Raw genomic sequence first — 19,931 nt, forward strand, 5'->3', positions numbered from 1 at the left:
CTATACAGAAATCCGAAATTGTACGGAGGATGAAAGGACGATGAGTGCAAATGAGGTGTAAGAAATGGGAATGTGCAGGACCCTGGGGGATACTATTCTAACTAGAAAAGGCATCTGGGGTTTATTAAAGTCCAAAGACGGTCAGTATCTCTGTTTCAAGTCTACATGAAACTGCATCGTAGATCCCACTACTGTGAATTCAGTGTCAGTAAGATGAGAAGTTGCTTCTGTTTTCCCCTCCTTTGATGCAAAATAACCCAAGCTTCTTAAGGATATACTTTTTGTGCAATTATCTGAAAATGGCCTCAAGACTTGTGCTGCTTCAATTCTATTATCCTTATTTTCTAAGGTGCTTCCTCATGTGCCATTATGGGTTTGCTTAACCTCTTTAGTGCAAGAATATTTCAATAAGGAAGGACATTGTTTCATTCCCATTCTTTCATTATGAAGTTACAAAGAAGCCAACTTATATAAGTGGGTTGTTTTCTAGCATAAATGCTCCAATGTCCTAAAAATGTTAATTCTCAGTAAATATGTAAATTTCTTAATGTTTTGTTTTGGTAAGCCAGCTTGTTTTGAGAGTCAGCTTGGTGTAGTGGTTAAGAGTGGTGGCCTGTAATCTGGAGAGCCAGATCTGATTCCCTGCTCCTCCACATGCATCCAGCTGGGTGACCTTGGGCTAGTCATACTCCTGTTAGAGATGTTCTTATAGAACAGTTCTTCCAGCACTCTCTCAGCCCCACCTACCTCTGTTGTGGGGAGAAGAAGGGAAAGCAACGGAAAGTCGCTTTGAGACTTCTTCAGGTAGTGAAAAGCTGGATATAAAAACCAACTCTTCTTCTAAACATCTCTAATTTTTTCCTAAGGGCACATGTACACATGTCCCAGGAGATAAAGCACTCAACTGTTGCCATCCACACTTTACCCTGAGTGGTGTCTCTCCCAGCTAGCAGCTTCGTTGCAGTAAAGCTAGTACCTTTTTCAAGCCATGCTGTTAATTTTCCTGCAATACCTCTCACAGTCTTGGGATGCAAATTGCAGTGAACATCATACCCTATCACCGTCACATGAAAAAAAAAATGACTTGTAGTGTCCCAGGTTTACTTCAAGCACCAGGGCTAGAATTGCTGTGTTCAGATAAACAGCAGGCATCCCAACATGCTGCTTGAACTAATTTGCCTTTCATCATGTACCTGTGTTCCTCTTCTGGTCTTTTTGTGTATACGTGTAAAGAGCAGTGGAAGAACCAAAGGACTGACAGGTTAAAGAAGGTGAGAGGAAGCTGCAATGGAGAACTCTGGTGCAGACTTCCGCCAGAACATGGGATGACTCTTCCTCCCTCCATTGCACATGCTCCTCCTTTGGCATCAGGCCAGTGATGGGTTGGAATATTAATAGGTTACAAACATGCTGGACTACTATGTGAGCCAAATAACACTTCTTTTCCCCTCCCACCAGCCCCCACAGCAGTTTTGCACCATTGTCGGAGCTTCTGGCTCTTGACTGGATAGATGTACATTGTATCTGAGGCCCAAGCACAGCAGTTGGTGGGCCAAGCTTTATTAACACGGTATAACACAGGCCTTTTAAGTGAGGAAGGCAATGTCTTAATACACAAGGCCCCATTTGTAAGGGGACTATTACAAAGAAGGAAGTTCAGTCACATAGCTCAAACACCCATTTCATCAGCAGTGCCATGGTCACTAGTTTTGCTGAAGCACCCAAAAGGGGTTTCACATATGTCTCATTACAGACCACTTGTCAGAACACATACCCACATAAATATTCTCCCCCCGTCCCCTCCAGGTACAAGGCAGGGCTACTGTTGGGGAGTTCAGATTCCCTTAGGATGCTGTGTATAGTCCTGTTGCTGATCATGCCCCTTTCAGTACCTGCCTCATATGATGGTGTGCTTGCTCTTGCCACCATCTCACATCAGCACTGGTAGAAGGGCATTGATTATATGCCCCCACTGGTGCTGATTCTCATAGGCTCTGTTTTCAAGCTGAGTGGGCCCAACACTGTACCTGCAGATTAGAACCAATAGTTTCAAAGACCTTGGCCATCTTAGTTTTACTGTTGCACTGTCTTGTATCACTCACATCCTATGCTCTGTTGGTTGTCTTTCTGTACAAGAGTGCTTGATTGAAGGTCTGTGACACTACCACCTATGTACTGGATGTTGTCTGTTTCCACGATCGTATGACTCTAGTAGGGTGTTCTTTTTGCGTGTGCAATGTTCCATAGTAAGTTAAATGGTCAATGACACAGTTCCATTTCTTGTTAGATTCCTTCTATCCTTTAACTTCTGTCTGGGTCACTACAACACATAGATCTGCATTAGCAGTTCCACAAGACAGCACAAAGATAATGTTTATAGGAAACATTTCTAACTCTCCACTTGATGTACTGAAAGTCCTCCTTTGTACTATTCAAACATTGAGGAAATGATCTTCTAATGAATGTACTTTTTAAAAACAAGCTGCTAAACCATGTAACCTGGGGGTTGAAAGCTGATCTCCATCTTTTTGCATTCACCTGCATGCAACTTAACATTCAGATACAAACTTGCTGTATGTTTTATTATTTTACTATGCAGTGTATTTTCTGTTGGGTCCCATTGCCTTGGTGCACCTGGCTTAAATATCTTCTTTATAAGAAATCACAGAGCTTCCTTATCAAAACTGCTAGTGCAGACAGGTGATCTGTCTACATGAAATGCATACACATTGCAAAAGCTGCCCCATGTGACCAGTGGAATAAGAAGGATGCTCATGGGACACTTGCTTGCTTCCCCTTTCACTTTGGTCCTTCCCAAGAAAGGCCAGATTTGTTTTCAGACTGTTTGACTGTTTCCTTTTTCTTGCTGCTACAAAGGCCTTCCTAGCCAGGGACAAGAACAATTGTTAAGTACGTTTCCCCCTTTCTTACTTGCTCTTGGTTTTGTAGATCTGTTATGGATAAGAACATAGCAACACATGAAATGTTAGGCAGTGTGTGATCCAAGAAAAGAAAATCCAGCTGAGGAAAGGTTTCCTATTTGTGATCCCTACAGAGTGCTTCAGCTTTTGCTGATCCACCATATGATGCACTGAGGGAGCCATTCATGTCAGCTACATGCTTATGCAGTCCACTGAACTGGCTTTCCATTGTGAGCACAGACAGGGGGGTGGAATAGAAGAAAAACACTTCCTGACTCTGGGGTACTTCCTCTATTCCTCCTTGTGTACTCCAATGCTGAACCAGTACAGGGAGATGCCATCTGGACCTGGACTGCAGCCTACAAAATTAAGAAAAATAATGAATAACTTCCTTATGGTGACATGAAAAGGCATGGCATATTTGTAGCATAGATATTTAGATCACAAAGTTTGTGGAAACTAGGGTACCAGAAATGCGCAGTTGCTTCTTGTTGACGGCCTTTGTGCCTTGATGTTACAAAGTAGCTGCTATACAACATCTTCAGTTTCCTAAGCCTCTATGCCCTAAACCAGGGGTAGTCAAACTGCGGCCCTCCAGATGTCCATGGACTACAATTCCCACGAGCCCCTGGGGCTTGTGGGAATTGTACTCCATGGACATCTGGAGGGCCGCAGTTTGACTACCCCTGCCCTAAACTCTCCCCAAATCCTGTTTATTCTGCTGTCAGAGGTTCATGCAGCTTCCAGGATATTCTAAGGCCCTGAGAGTATTCAATATATTTCTCAAGAAAGCTAGATTTTTAGATGGTTGGTTGCAGTTCTCAGGGCTACGTCCTCTTCCAGTTTCTGATACCTGAAATCACTTTGATAACTTGCTTTCTGTTTCTCAGGCCTTTCAGCTTTCCAAAAAGAAAAAGAAAAGAGAAAAAAAAACGCAGTGGCCAGGGCCAGCTTGTCTTTCCTTGGTCTGTTGCTATGCTAACCATGTGTGATTTTAGTATTTCGTAATTAGACTATAAAGGGGTACAGAGGTTGGCTTTCTAATGTTTCTGTTCCAAAAAGACAGACCATTATTGTTTAGAGGTATGCAGCCTGATCCTAGCCATATTTACTCAGAAGTATACACCACTGAATTCAACGGAACTTACTTGAACATAAAGGTGCATAGGTTTTCAATGTACATCACTTTTGAGAGGCAATGCCTCTAAAGGAGTCACTCTTAACTGTGGTTAAGAGGCCAGGAGTGGCCTGTGGGATTGCACTCCTGATCCCCTGTCCCTCAGGGTGAATTCCTACACCGCACCCCACCTTAGCCATAGTTCAGGTATAGGCAGTCGCTGGTGTTAACTACAAAAGGCTAGCTACCCTGGGAACCTGGTTAGCTTTAACCATGGTCAGTTCCTGTGATGAGGGATCCTTTATCCACACTTAAGGAGGGGGAAGTTATTTTGGGTGATAGTGTGCAATTCAGCCTTTAAGAGATCAGCTACATGTCTTCTTAATTTTTAATCTGCTATGTACCATTTTATGATAGTGCATTTTTCAAAAAGCCAGGTTAGGTTTTTCATAAGAAACCTATTCTTACTATCAAGGAGTTCCTTTCATGAAAAACTCAGGAACTAGAGCCACTGCGGAGAATGCACATTGACCGGCAAGTATCTTTGCCATGCTATCAAGGCCAGGAAGGCCTGCTTGCTGAGAGAGTTGCTTGCGATGTTAAGGAAGAACAAGAATTAGTCTGGAAGGACCAAACTGTCTTGAAGGGGTTTAAAAGTTTGTTTTCCTCGAGGCTTTTTATTCTTTGTGTCTAATCCCTGGTAAAACCTATGGAAACAACCCCACTCTTTGCCCTTTTGTACTGCAATAAAATTGTATAATATGCTTGCACTATTCTGGGCGCACCAAGCATGCAAAGAAGAAAATAGCTGAAGCTTTTTTGGAGAATAAAAACACTGTATTATTTGTGTATATAGAGAGACTAATATGAGAGAGAATATGACTTCTGTCTCCTGTATAAAAGCATGCACTGAATTACTTGTATGTAGAACACGCTGTAAATGCTGCAGAGTACTGTAAGATCCTACACTTGAAATCACAAATAACAAGCAACCATCTTAAAAAAAAAAAAACTAAAAACTAAACCGAAGCTGTGCAATGGATTTTGTGCCTTTTTTAAATCCATGTATGTTAATCCAGACAATCGGAGAAAAAAAAAGCTTGTATACTACCAAAACCTTATTAAAGACTCAAAGGCAGAATTTTGTGATAATGTTTTTATTTGAATTTGAACGTCAAAGGTCTGTCTGTTGCCATGCAACTTCAGATACACAATGAAGAAATCTTCTGATGCTTATACCAGTGTCTGTGGCCAGAGAGGCCGCATTTCACTTCTCAGATGGTGAATGGCAAAGGCAAGATGCTGTCTACATATCAGTTACTCCGGCTGAACCCACTACAGAGATGCAGCAGAGCCAGTCTTTCTCAACTTTTTTACTGCTCAGAAACCCCTGAAACATTCTTCAGGCTTTGAGAAACCCCGAAACCAGGTGTAATCATGCAGAATATGGTTGGGAAGCATAGCTGTGTACATGCCGTCCCCTATCCCACCCCCTCCAGGCCCATGGTTGGCCATTTTGGCAGGGGTGGGTGGATTGACATGATTGTATATGGTCATACTACCCAATACATGTTTAACAAAAAATTTAAAAACATATTAAAATTAATTCACTATTAATTTTAATTAATATTGCGCTACAATTTGCACTGTGGGAAATGTCAAAATTCCACTACAAATTGTAGCGGTTCAGGCTGGACATCCAGCAACATTGGCAGATGTGCGGAATGGACCTTACCACTGTGGACATGAAGAACAAGAGGTCCCTTCCAACTCTATTATTCTATGAAAACTATGAAGAAGGTGACTGTAGTGCTTTGAAACTCCCACATCGGTTTGCATACCTAGAAAGAGCACAGACAGACAAAACTCAAGTAACTACCTCCTTGTGTTCATCTTCCTTCTCCCAAAAACAAAAATGTTAGGCCAGTGTCACCATGGCAGATGTCAACTCCCTCAGCATCACAAGATATCTCCAGCATTATGTCCTCGAGGAAGGAATCCATCATTGATGCCAGGAAGACATTTGCAAATGTGTATATACTGGAGCTGGTAAAATTCATTCAACTAGCAACTTAAGAAAATCATATGAAAGCACCAAGCAGTGCTGGCAGCATCTACTAGTCACAGAAAAAAAGAGAACCTGCCTTACATTCCCAGAGATGCTCCAGAGTATCTTTTTTTATTGCTCCAAAGAAGACTGGAGATATAAAGTCCATGCTAGAGTAGAAAAGCAGACCCAGAAGAAACATTTCCAGATCCAAATGTTAAAATCAATGGTGGCAAATATCTCAAAAGAGAATTACCCCGCCTTTATAGAAGGACTGAATCATATCTTCATGCGCCACTCAGGCGTTATTGCCAGTGATTCATTTGGCCTCTGATAAACAATACCAATAAAATATTGCTTTTTGGCTAGAAATTTCTCCTTAGGGTGTTTATTGATGCTCTTAGCCCTGTTAGTTGGGGTGACCATATTCCCCTAATTGAATGATAGCTTACCGTAATAAGGCCTCCTTCTACAAAGTCAGGATTCTTCTACATGGTCAAATTCCTGAGAGACTATTGATTGTGCTATTTATGGGAAAAAACTTTCTACAACCACAGCAATATAGAGATAATTTGGGGGTGATGCAGGATATATGGCGACAGAATGTTCCTGTTGCGAGAAGGAAACAGAAGAGTCTTTGACTGAGCTAAGCTTGAACAGGCAAAAATTATGGAATGGCCACAACTTCTTGATATGATGGTGTCTTGCAAATAAATAATAGCAATGTTCAGGTCTCATGCCAGGATTTTTCTGCTGTTCCAACAGGAAATAGCTGACAATTCGGGAAGTCACTCACCTCTGGTAAGATGATAGGCATTCCTGTGAAGTCCAGGGAGATTGTCTCATGGCATACCTTTTTGGGATACACACAGAATCCTCTCCATAATGGATACAAACCCCTTTCTATATAGAGCTGATTGCTGTAGCTCAAATTATTGCATTACAAACTCAAATTCTGGACCATCAGATCAATGCTTCTGGCATTCCATACGTGCATAAAGAACTTTAGCAAGGGTGTCTGAGCAGACAGGAATGTAGAATGCTCGCATTATTCCTGCATAGCAAGGCCATCAAGATTTTGACCTAAGCAGAATTTTAACTGAAGTGCCTGTGAACACAGCATTGAAACAGGGGAGTCCATCACTATGTTGCACTGGCTCAACTGACAAATTATCCAACAGGCTGAGTGGAAGATTTGTCCCCAAATATTCAATCCATTTGTAAAAAAAAAGTGTGTATGTGTGTGTGTAAGGAAAGCTGGTACTAAGCCTGGTCTGCAAACATATAAAGAGGAAGCATTTATATCAAGACTCTAGTGCCTAGAGTTATGTGGAACACATGTCCTATCAGCATTGTGACAGCTGGAAATCCTATGTACAATTCCTCCACCTGCCTTTAGGCAATCCTGCAGCTAATTGGAGAGCACAAGAAAAAATTGTGGAGATAGTCCAAAGAGGACCTACTTTCTAAAATTTCCATGGTGGTTATTTCAGAAGTAACTTCCCAATTATTGTTCATCTTGGTGGCTTCTGCACATGGGACTGCGCTTTTGCAGCCCTGTCACGAAGAGGAGCTAGAGTGTTTTTTCCAAGTAATTCTAAATTCCTGGGGTGCTCACCCCTCCCCTCATCAAGGAGTCTGACTCCTCCCCAAAGTCATGTGATATGGGAGGAGCCACTCACCCCTTAGTTCTCTTTTTGCCACCAGTGTGATAGGACAATTTTCAGTGATCTGAAAAACTTCTGTCTCCTCAAGAATATCTGGGGTAAAAAAAAAAGTGTGGGGTAGAGATGCCCCAGAATGTTGAGCACTCCGCATGTCTGCTTTGCCTAGGAATAGGCCAGGGACTGGAACAGTAGAGCAGGTAAGGTTAAAAGTGGTTCTTTATGAGAAGGCCATGGCTGCCTCAGAAACTGGGCTTGAAGGAGACATTAGAAACACCCCCAGACTCCTTCTGTCTCCTCTATGCCTCCCCTCCTGGCTATCTCTGACTAATGAGAAGGCTCAACTAAACCTAGAATAACTTCTGAACTCCCTACAAAGAAGGAGAAAAAGACAAAAATGGAGACTTCCACGCTGCTCCAAGTCCTCTCGACCTCAAACATCACCTCAGCACCACCAGTCACCATCTTTACCACCTCAGCATTGAACCCTGTTGGCAGATTTTGCTTTCTTTTTGACCAGACATCATTCTTGAAGACTCCCATCAACACCAGTGCTAAGACTGCAGTCCATCCTGTATTGCTGCTGAACTGATTGAAAATCCTCACAATACCCAGAATTCCCTTGTTATCGAGACCAACTTGTCCCTTGCCTTCCTACTCTGAAGATTGTGTATGCATATTGAGCTAGTTTGCTGCAGGCAGCTTTTGGGGAACTCACTGGGGAACTCACTGGAAGGGGCAGCTCTCATGCAGCTGGGATCTGCAGCCTTTGAGCCTTGGAGGGAAGTGGAAGGGGTGGTCAGGGGTGAGGGATGGAAGGCGGTTGGCTGGCTGCTGGATAGACAGGCAGGCCGGTTGGGGGAGGAGGCACTCAGGGTCGGGACAGCCTGAGACCGAATAGGTGTTAAGTGCTGAGTGGGACTTAAGCCATGAGACATGCTCTTCCTCCAAGCCCTTACCAGAAATATATTATCTGGAACAGATTATACACCCTAGAATGGAGTCCCATAATTCTGCCTTACTTTAAGGAAATCCAAGATGTAGTATGGATGAATCCATCCTCAGTCTCTGCTTCCTCTAGAACAGTGGTCCCCAACCCCTGGTCCGGGGACCGGTACCAGTCTGTGGATCAGTCGGTACCAGGCTGCGGCTCCTCCTCGTCCTCCTCCCAGCTGCTGCCTCGGGGGCAGCCCTGCTACTCTGCTGATGGCTCACCTTTGGTGCTCTCCAGCAGTCACCATTGCTGGGGCTCCCCCTCAGCGTGGCACTGCGCAGCTGCTGCTGGCAATGCCCCCCAGTGGGCTGCGGAAAGTCAGGGGTGCTGGCGGGAAAGCAAGTGGAGCAGGGGCTCAGGCGGTGGTGAGGTCCCTCAGCAAAAGACTGCCCCCCCCCCCGGCCTCAGTAAAATTGTCAAGCGTTGACCGGTCCCCGGTGATAAAAAGGTTGGGGACCACTGCTCTAGAAAACTAGAGATCTTATATAAAATTATAGAGGACAACTGTTCTTATCTCTTTAAACATCCAAAGGCCAATTTAATTAGCAGTTCTCCTAGCTAAAGGGAGATCTGATACATATTAATTCCCTACCCACTGACAAGGAGGGGAAAAAAATTAATCCAATGGGCAGGAAGGTCTGCTCTTCAGGTGCTATGGGATTGCAAGTAGCAAATTATGAGGCCATCATGAGATGCTATCAGATGTTCCTTTGGGATCAGATTACACCATTATTGGACTCCCTGCCAGTAATGATCCCCAAAGATTGCTAAGGTAAAAGGTAAAGGTATCGCCTGTGCAAGCACCGAGTCATGCCTGACCCTTGGGGTGACGCCCTCCAGCGTTTTCATGGCAGACTCAATACGAGGTGGTTTGCCATTCCCTTCCCCAGTCATTACCTTTTACCCCCCAGCAAGCTGGGTACTCATTTTATCAACCTCGGAAGGATGGAAGGCTGAGTCAACCTTGAGCTGGCTGCTGGGATTGAACTCCCAGCCTCATGGACAGACAGCTTCAGACAGCATTTCTGCTGCCTTACTACTCTGCGCCACAAGAGGCTCTAAAAAAAAAGATCCCTAGTGAAGGCAATTATTTCTGAAGGCTGGAAGTTGGGAAAGCAGCATGCTGTCTTCATGACACTGACTGTCATGGCAGAGCAACTGGCAGTCTTCAAGCAAAGGTTGGATTCACACTTTTCTTGGATGCCTTAGAATAGCTATCCCCAACCTGTGGGCCGTGGACCACATGTGGTCCGTCGACTAACTGGAGGTGGGCCGCAAAGGATGCCTTCCCCCCCCCCGGCCCTTTACTTCATCCACGATCCGGCAGGCGCACATGGGACTATCTCGTTGCAGAGAAACAAGCTCAGGGTTCCCATTGATTTGTCCTTGTCATGAGTTAAAATTTCCATGAAAATAAAATGTTCCTTATGTTCATTGTTGTGGCATGTCTGTATCTTATTTTGAAGGGATGTTTAAACATTACCATAGCGACCAGAGTCAGAGATCGTTAGGGCAGTAGGCCTCAGTAAAATTGTCAAGCGTTGAGTGGTCCCCGGTGATAAAAAGGTTGGGGACCACTGCTTTAGAATACTTTGGGCTGATCCTGCGTTGAGCAGGGGGTTGGACTAGATGGCCTGTATGGCCCCTTCCAACTCTGATTCTATGATTCTATGAGATGGGCATAGTGATTCAATGATACTCATGGCTTCAGTCATCTACCTTGCCTAACAACACCAGATCAAGGATAGAAGATCTTTTCTTTGAAGGGAAAGAGCTCTTTAGTTCGCAAACTCACTTTGGAATATATGTGTAAATACAAACTGACAGTAGAGACTCTGGGGGTTACTGGGAGTACTTTGCAAAGCCCAAAACGAAGCCTCAAAGGTATCAAGGGTTGAGAACCTTTAGGATTTCTGACCAAAGACTGCCCACACTTCTAAAGGCAAAATTAAGATCAGCATGGCATCTGGGCAATCTGCAAATAGATCCGGACAACCTAGTAAGTCCCCTAGAAGTCAACAAGCTAGGGGTTCAACATAATGACTAGGTGGAATTGTGTGTCGTTTTCACCAAATGTATCTCTGTTTGTTCCTGCTGGTGAAAATATCACTAAAAACAGCTGGTTTTTATAGATAATAAAAGTTGATATTATTTGGAGTTTTCTTCTTCACCCCATTTCAACGTTCTTCCTGCCAGATGCTCGGCCCAGTCTCCTTTCTTTGTGCAGGAGATTGAGTCTTTGATTAGGAAAGGTATCACCACTTCCCTAAGTAACCAACCAACCAACTAACTCAAGGTAGTTTGCAATTGATAAAAGAGGGAAGAGGTAAATGGCTGGTTTTTGGTCTCGGGAAACTCAATACATTTATTCATGTGCCTGAGTTTCAGATGCTGTTGATATAGGAAATTCCCCTCCTCTACTCTTTGGGTCTATGGGTTTGGAGTGGTGGACATGAAGGATGCGTATTTCCACATCTCTATGCACCCTGATTGCTGAAAAAGTCTAAATTTTGAACATAACTATATTTATTATGAGTACAATGTTTTATCATTTGGCGTGCCCTCTGCTCCCAGGGTATTCACCAGATGTACTTCAGTAGTTGTGTGGTGTACCCCTAATTATACAATTCATTATTTGTTGCTGACTCCACATCAGCATTGAGGACAAATCTTGACTTTGCCATGCATACTCTTTCTAGGTTGGAATTTTAAAAATAAACCACATCAAATCCACTCCCCTTCAGTATGTAGGTTTTATAGGGGCTCTCATACATTCAGTATCAGCCTTGGCTATGCTCCCTAGCAACAGGGCTGCTAAATTTATCTCGACACCCCACTTGTGTCTAAAGAAAAGGTTTCAATCTGCAAAGTCCATCCAACAACTTTTAGGACAACTGGCTTCCACCGTGGCCTTCCGTGCATACACAGGGAATTGCTAATTGCTGCTGTGGAATGGTGGGTGAATTTCTTCCAGACCAGGCTGGATTCTGGAGTTTTTTGGTGGAGGGATCACTTGGGCATGAGATTGGGGTTACCGTGGGTGGGCAGTTGTGAATTCCTGCATTATGCAGGAGGTTGGACTAGATGACCCTGGAGGTCTCTTCCAACTCTATGGCTGATTCCTCACAAGGACCAATGTTGCCAATTACCTGCTTTTTTAGTGGAATCCAGTAGCGTTTAATTCGTTTCCCACAGGTTTCCGCTCTTGCAAAAATCGCTAGACAGGAAGCGATTTTTCCTGTGCTTTGTCCCGCCCCTGGCCATCAGTCAAATGAACAGCCAATGGGCGGTTGTTATCATGCTCCAGGAAAGCCCCTTTCCCTGAGAGCCAGTTTGGTGTAGTGGTTAGGAATGCGGACTTCTGATCTGGCATGCCGGGTTCGATTCTGCGCTCCCCCACATGCAACCAGCTGGGTGACCCCACGGCACTGATAAGGCTGTTCTGACCCAGCAGTGATATCACTCTCTCAGCCTCACCCACCTCACAGGGTGTCTGTTGTGGGGAGAGGAATGGGAAGGCGACTGTAAGCCGCTTTGAGCCTCCTTTGGGTAGGGAAAAGCGGCATATAAGAACCAACTCTTCTTTAAGAAAAGTTAAAAAAAACACGTTGCAACGAATATGCGTTAATTCGTTGCAACGGAGAGACCCATCTAGCTGGCAGCTGGCGTGTGAGCTGGCGATTCATCGTTGCCACGCTCCCCCGAGTGAAAAGAAAAATCCCCCCCCCGCACGGGCACAATTTTCAGCCAAAAATAAAGGGAACTTGCAAACGGGGCTGTGTTGTGCTTGGTGACTTAGGGGAGTTTTAAAGCACTTCTGTGGAGAGACTGTAGCTGGAGAAGCCTCGCTGGGTGAATGAAGGCTCGCCGGTTTGTTGCTTTCTGCTCGCTCCGAGAAAAAAAATGGCGATCGCTTCGCCTGAAGTTTGGAGGAGAGAGCCAGGTGGAAGGACTTTGCTGGAACCGCAACAATGGGAACGAACGCACAGGTCTTTTTCACTACTGTTGCAGATTGTTTGCAAGAGTGTAGTGCTTTTCAGAGGGTGAATCCACTTTTCTGGATTTCCCTTTAAGCGCTACAATGAATAGCTTTTTGCGGGACTGTTTCAGGACTGTGGCAGATTGTGTGCGACGTTTTGCGGAACTGCAAATTAGTAGCATTTACAATTTGCAAGCCTTTTGCAACATTGAAGTCGTGCGGAATGGACCTATGATTCTATGTCCATCTGGCTCAAAGATTTCAACAAGGGGATTTCCGCAGCAAGGGAATTTTGGAGAACCCATAATGCAATATCTTTTGCTCTAGGGCACCAGCAGATCCCGCTTCAATAGGAGATGCATTCCAGTTCCAGTGGTCTTGATACTATTCATAGAATCATAGAATTCCCTGGGTATGCACCTCACAGGGTGCCATTTGTGGCTCGGATCAAGTTCAAGTTTTTGGTATTCACCTTTAGGGCCTTTGCAGTCTGTGTCCAACATACCCAAGGGATGGTCTAACACCTTAGACTCCCCACAGGGCATTATGCTCTGCAGGTACAACTTGTTGGTGATTCCTGGCCCATGGGAGATTCACCTGGCCTCAGCCAGGGCAGGAACTATTTTGGCCTTGGCCCCTACCTGGTGGAATGAGTTTCCAGAAAAGTTGAGGGCCCTGTAGGAGGGCCCTGTGCAGTTCCACAGGGCCTGTAAGATGGAGCTCTTCCACCAGGTCTTCAGTAGAGGCCAGGGCCTCAACCCCAGCCCCACTAAACACCCTCTGTGTCGGAGCATTGGCACCTCCAAATGTTATGCCCCCCTGGGGCACTGGGGGAATGGGGGGAGTAGGTGGGGTAGGACTTGAGGTCTTATTGTTTTGTCAATGGAATGGATTTTTTATTTTTATGTACTGGGGTTATATCATTTTATTGTAACCTGCTGTGAAACGCTGTGCGATAGTGGTGGGTAATAAATCTAAACAACAACAACAACATATCTTCCTGCCCACCCACTCACAATCTGCCTAAGTTAATAAAATCAGCATTTCTCTTAGATCAGCGGTCCCCAACCTTCTTGTAGTTGGGGACCGCCTCCGAGGGTGAGAGAGAGCCGGTGGCCCGGCTGCCGCAGCTGCATGTAAACGCGCACGCGCAGTCACTGCGCATGCGCGTTTTTGCCACTAGGTGGCGCTAACACGCATGCGCGGCAGCTCCACGCATGCGCGTTTGCGTCGCTGGCTTGCCAGCGGCCGTGCCTGCCTCTTCCCTCCCTATCGCTGCGGGGGGGGGAGGTAGGTGCGGCCGCTGGGGGCCCGGTACCATGGCCTTTGTGGCCCGGTACCGGGCCACAGACCGGGGGTTGAGGACCCCTGTCTTAGATGACTATCTAGCCTCTGCTTAAGAACTTCCAAAGAAGAACTCGCCACCTTCTGAGGAAGACTATTCCGCTGAGGAACCACTCTAACTGTCACAAACTTCTTCCAAAAATTCTTTTGAATTAATTTAAACCACTTGGTTCTGGTCTACCCCTCTGGGGCAACAGAAAATTGCTCCATCTTCTAGCCCCTCAAATATTTGAAGATGGTTATCATATCACCTCTTAGTCATCTTCAGGCTAAACAGGCCAAGCTCCCTCAACCGTTCCTCATAGGACTTGGTCTCCAAACCCCTCACCATCTTTGTAGCCCTCTCCTAGACACACTCCAGTTTCCTTACATCTCTCTTCAATTGTGGTAACATCATCTCACGTGATCTGGACTCTACTCCTTTTAATAAAGCCCAAAATCCCGTTTGCCTTTTTAACTACCGAGTCACACTGCTGACTCATATGCAGTGTATAATCTACTAAGACCCCAGATCCTTTTCACACACACTACTGACAAGCCTCACCCATTCTATAGTTATACATTTAATTTTTCCTATCTAGATGCAGTACTTTACATTTTCCACTATTGACATTCATTTTAGCCCAGTTTTCCAGTCTGTCAAGATCATCCTGTATCCTGACTAAGTCCATAGCCTTCTCTGGTGAGTTCTCTTTCTGTTCTCCCATGTGGGACTGCACAGAAGCCACAAAGGTGAAAACAGGGCTGTACTTACCTATAACTGTTGTTCATCAAATGGTTTTCTGTGTAGGCACAGATCCCTCCCTCCATCCCAGCTGTAGGCTTGTGCTGCATGGTTCACACTTATTTTACTCTGGTGGCAGAGGGGGGGGGGGATAACAGGGGGGAGTTTTCACCCCTCCCACATCATGTGACTTTGGGGCAGGAAAGTTAACCTCCTCTGTGAGGGGAGGGTTGAACACTCCTGGGATCTAGAATTACCTGAAAAAGCTCACTAGCTCTTGTCTGCAAAAGCACAGTCCCATGTTGCCTTCATAGAAAACCACTTAGAATCATAGAATCATAGAGTTGGAGGGGACTCCAGGGTAATCTAGTCCAACCCCTTGCACAACTCAACTACCTGCCTATCCACTCACAATCTGCCTTTCATAAAATCAGCATTTCTATCAGATGACTATCTAGCCTTTGCCTAAAATCTTCCAAAAAAGGAGAACTTACCACCTCCTGAGGAAGCCTGTTCCACTGAGGAACCACTCTAATTGTAACAAGTTACAGGTAAGTGCAGCCCTGTTTTTTTACATTAATATCCTCCCTTTCTTCCATTGTAAAACTTAACCGTACACAAGTTCCAGGAACAGGACCAGATCCGGACCTGTTCAGCTTTATCAAGGCTGTTTCTCAAGGGATTCCCATGGGCACTTGCAGCAGGACACCACCTGCAAGCTCCCTGTGGAAACTCCATTCCATTGGGCAGGAACCCAATTCAGATTGGAACTGTGATGCTGGGGGCAGGGGGCTGGAAGTGTGGGGCCCATAGCACATGCTACATGGATAAACTGGCCCTGACTAGAGGGCCTGTATGGTCCCTTCCAACTCCAAGATTCTAGGATTCTATTTGCCCTAGAGGGCAGGGGCTGCATAGGCAGTCATTCAATGCAGTCCAATAAAGGGTCTATTTATGTCCCCGTGGGGACACAGAAAGCTCTCAATCAGCTCTGCCACTGAAATGGGGACACAAGAAGCAGAATGGTGCCACTGGTGCAGAATCACCCCGAGAGAACCTTTTGTTTTTACTATCCAAGAGAGATGTACCAGGGCACTGCTCCGGTTGGGGGAGGACAGAAGATATAACAGTTTCTGAATCAGCCAGTGAAACTATTGGCCCTCCAGGGACATCAAGATTTTCACCTGAAGGAATATAGACTGTTCTCTAAAAACGCCAGGTGGAGTTGCCTATAGTTTCCTCCTCCAGCAAATGCCAGAACCAGTAGGTCACCAGCATGACCCCACTACAACTCCTGATTCCCAAACCTCCCTTTCCCCTCTTCGTGACCCCAGTCTCTCTCTCTCCCTCTCTCTCTGGGACTTGTCTTTTTGCTTTAGTTTCTCTAGTGCCCATCATTTCTGTCCCTTCTTGCCATTTTTGTGGCAACTGCATACAAGGCTTTCACTCTCTCAGAAATCTGCACACAGAAGTGTTTTCAAGCTCAGGTGGATTGCTCTATGTGACAGCCTGGACAAAAGCTGGGAAATTAGAATGTGTTTGTTTAGTCAATTTGTGTGCTGCTTTGCTTACCCCTAACCTCCTGTCCCCAAAACGGCCAGTTCTCCAAATGTTAGCCGTCTAGAGAAGGATGCATTGACAAAGAGAAAGAAAGGAAAGAATCACCCAGCAAACACATAGTAAGAGGTGCTCAGATTTCTGGAGTTTCAGAGAAAGAAAACAAGAGGACAGATATCTACAGGTCTGAGGGCTGATCAGGTATTAGAATCATTGTGGAATCAAGTTGGTAGGAGAGTAAAATACCATGGGATGGATCCTGCCACCATCAACAGGAGCCCACAGAAGCAGACCACCTCTCCCCCCAAAGCCCCCGGTGACTCTCCCAAAAGCAGACACCAAGGCCAAAGGGAAACCTTGTGGGGAAAGGTTGTAGGGGCAGGGCCAATCAGGGTGCGGCCAGCTTGGACAGCTGGACACGTTCCACCTCCCAGGCTGTTTCACAAATATGTAGAGGAACCATGTATAAGGATAGGGGCATGGGAAATTTTCCTGCATTTCTATCTCTGCCTTTGCCCATGAAGAACAATTCTTTATCTTTGTAGGGCTAGAGACAACCAGTCTCAGAATGGAGGACTAGCAGATAACATGTATACCCCCATGACTTGGAGGAAGCCTGTAACATATGAAGGGAAGAAAATGTTCCTATTTCATATAACCTAATACTCTAAATTCTATATAGTCTCATCGGTCTCCTCTCCACTTAGTTAGTTAGCAACAATGCTAGGTTTGCAAGTTGGGGATGGTACATCGCTTTTTCACTCCCAGAAACTTCAAATGAGTAAGAAAAATGTACAATGCAACAGTGACATTCTTGGCTTACACCTTTGCTTACAGCTATTGACTCTTCCTACTGCCTTTCTTACCCTTTGCCTGTCTGCTTCCCAAAGGCTGACCATGTCACTGACAATGTTCTTTCTATTGCCCATCCAAAATTTACTTCCTTATTTCTTAAGGCATTTTTGAGATCTTCAGTTCAGCTCAGGAGGAATCTAACCACCTGTAAAACAATTTGTTATACATCATCCCTCATGTTTATATGTTCCTTGCACATTGCTAGCAATGATACAATTTATTTTTACGGTCATGTTTATCCTTTCTTTTTACAGGGTTACATTGGGTGTATATCTTTCTGTCTGTTGATCTTGTACTCCTTCCAGTTCTTTGTGTGCATTTTGTTTTACATTATGACCATAAGACTGACTAGTTTATTAAGTAAATGATAACCTTTGCATTGTTGCCTTGTGTTCATCAGATATCACACTAGTAGCAGAGGAGAAGTACTATCTCTTGCTTGCGTTTGCCAGGTTGAGTTGGGAATCTTATTCCCTCTTCTCAGCATCATGGGCTGGGCACTCAAGAGAGATTATTCAAGAGAATGAACTGAGGAGGGAATGAACTGGTCTTTAATATTGTGTGGCACTGGTAATGTACCTTCCAATATGCCTAACGACACACTAATCTCTGTAAAGTCTTCTTAAAATTTCTAGATTTGATTTTGTGTTGCTTTGTTCTGTCTAGAGTCTGCTTTGCTTCTATGTCTCCCAAAGAGATGAGATCAGCACCATGTAACATGCCATTGTTCACATAGTTTTAAGGTTCTCCAAGATAATCACATTGTTTTTGTGTCTATTGTTCCAGGTGTTTATGCTGAAGCCTTTTGAGATGAATGGTCTCCCCAAGGTGGTGCCTTTAAGTTTGCCTTATCAAGACTTCAAAAGGGATGTGTCAGAAAATAGGGAAAGATCTAGAATCCTCCAACGCATAAAGAAGGTGGATTTCTCAAATGTTGTCTTAACTGCTCCTTATAAGCCATCTGCAGCCCATTTAGAAGCAAATGGCAGATATGAGGAGGAGGAGGAAGAGGAAGAAGAGGAGGAGGAGGAAGAAGAAGAAGAGGATGAAGATGAAGAAGATGTTGGTGAGCTAGGGGAAGAGCTTGACATGCACAGTGATTCAAGCAGTGATGTGAGCCAGAAGAGTACTGAGCGCAGTCAGGAAGGTGCACCATCTACCCTCTTGGCTGATGACCAAAAGGAATCCAAGGGCCGAGCTTCAGCTGCAGAAGGTGACTTGGAACTTGAGGAAGGCTCCAAAACATTAGTACTCTTTTCACCAGGTGACATAAAGAAATCTCCTGTGAATGCAGACTTGGCTCCTGATGTTGATCTTGGGACTCTTGCTGCACTGACACCTCAGAGTGAGAGACCACAGCCTATGGGGAGCCAGCTTGATGTGTCAGAGCCAGGAACCCTTTCCTCCATCCTAAAGTCAGAACCAAAGCCTCTCACTGCATCAGCCACAACTTCTTCCCCCTTTACCAAAGTTGAGCGTACATTTGTTCATATTGCTGAAAAGACCCATTTAAATATTATGTCTTCCGGTGGTCAGCTAATGAGGCATGAAGAGTACTGCCTTTCAGGGCAGTTTGAAGAGATAATTGTTGAAGAACAGCTGGAGGAAAACCAGGTCTTGGTGGAAAATGGGAGTGTGAATTCAGGCCTGGAAGGGGGAGAAATGGAAAGCTGTGCTTTCTCAGTGAATCACATTGAAACCTCTTCTGAACTTATGGCAGAACAGGCAGTACTTCTCAATGGTATTACTAAAGTGGAAGAGGATGAGGATGAGCTGGAACTTAGAGGCAAAATTTCCCATGAATTAGATATGGAAGAACCTGACAAACTAGTTTCAGAAGAACCTGGCTTTGAAAAGAAAATCTGTGCAACAGAATACCTTAAACAAACTGAAATTCTCCCAGATTCTTCACAGGAGAGTATGAGAAAGCCCCTGAATATTAGGTACAGAAGCCGAATTCCCATCTTGCTCTCAGAAGAAGACACTGGTTCAGATCTTTCAGCATCACACTCAGGCAAAGAAAGGCTGTACAAGAGACTGAAACAGCAGGATTTGGTGCGCCTTGTGATGGAGAAAAGGCAAAACCGTCTACTCAGGTTGGCTTCAGGAGCTTCATCTTCCGCTTCTTCCAGTGAAGAGAGACGGCGAGCTTCAGAAACCCTTTCAGCCACTGGCTCTGAAGAGGACACCCATGATTCAGATGATTCTGTCCCAAGGAAAATTGGGAGTCAGGAGAAATTTCCCCTGGCCAAGAGGGAAGAAAGAAGTTTAAATATGAAGAGTAGAATCCCTCGTCCCATCATGCCCCTAAAGCCACCTGTGATAGAACTGAAACATGGGAGCCCTTCTGCTCACCCTCCACCAGCACTAAGTAGCAGTCCAGGAGACACAGCTTTGGTAAACAGGTAAGATCCATGAGAAAGGTCCTAATATCTTCTTACGAAGATTTCATGATTGCAGGTGGCTAATTCTTGGGCCAGCACCTCTTCTATGCACCTCTATGCCTCTCCCGGGAACTCTGGTTCTGGACCCGAAGCAAAACATCATCAGGACCTCCTCTCCACCCGCTAGTAGTGGGAGGGAGGGGGGGGGGAAGTTGAGCTGCCATTCTTGCTATGCCGGCAATATTGGCAATGTTATTATTGTTTTTATGGGGTTTTAATGGGGATTTGTGATATTGTTACCCGCCATGAGCTGCAAGGGAGTGGCGGGCTATAAATCTAATAATA

The 19,931-nt window shown here is 45.0% G+C and overlaps 1 protein-coding gene across 5 annotated transcripts in view; it reads left to right on the forward strand.

The window, feature by feature from the left end:
* Nucleotides 1–19,931, forward strand: part of TTBK1 (tau tubulin kinase 1) — a 131,554-nt gene that overhangs the window by 95,409 nt on the left and 16,214 nt on the right. For all 5 annotated transcript variants that reach the window (XM_077336848.1, XM_077336839.1, XM_077336854.1 and 2 more), the window contains one exon: nucleotides 17,989–19,607. In XM_077336848.1, coding sequence (XP_077192963.1) covers nucleotides 17,989–19,607 — 1,619 coding nt within the window. The remainder of the gene's footprint in view (nucleotides 1–17,988; nucleotides 19,608–19,931) is intronic.

Source organism: Paroedura picta, chromosome 1, assembly GCF_049243985.1.
Source record: "Paroedura picta isolate Pp20150507F chromosome 1, Ppicta_v3.0, whole genome shotgun sequence".
Taxonomy (NCBI): domain Eukaryota; kingdom Metazoa; phylum Chordata; class Lepidosauria; order Squamata; family Gekkonidae; genus Paroedura; species Paroedura picta.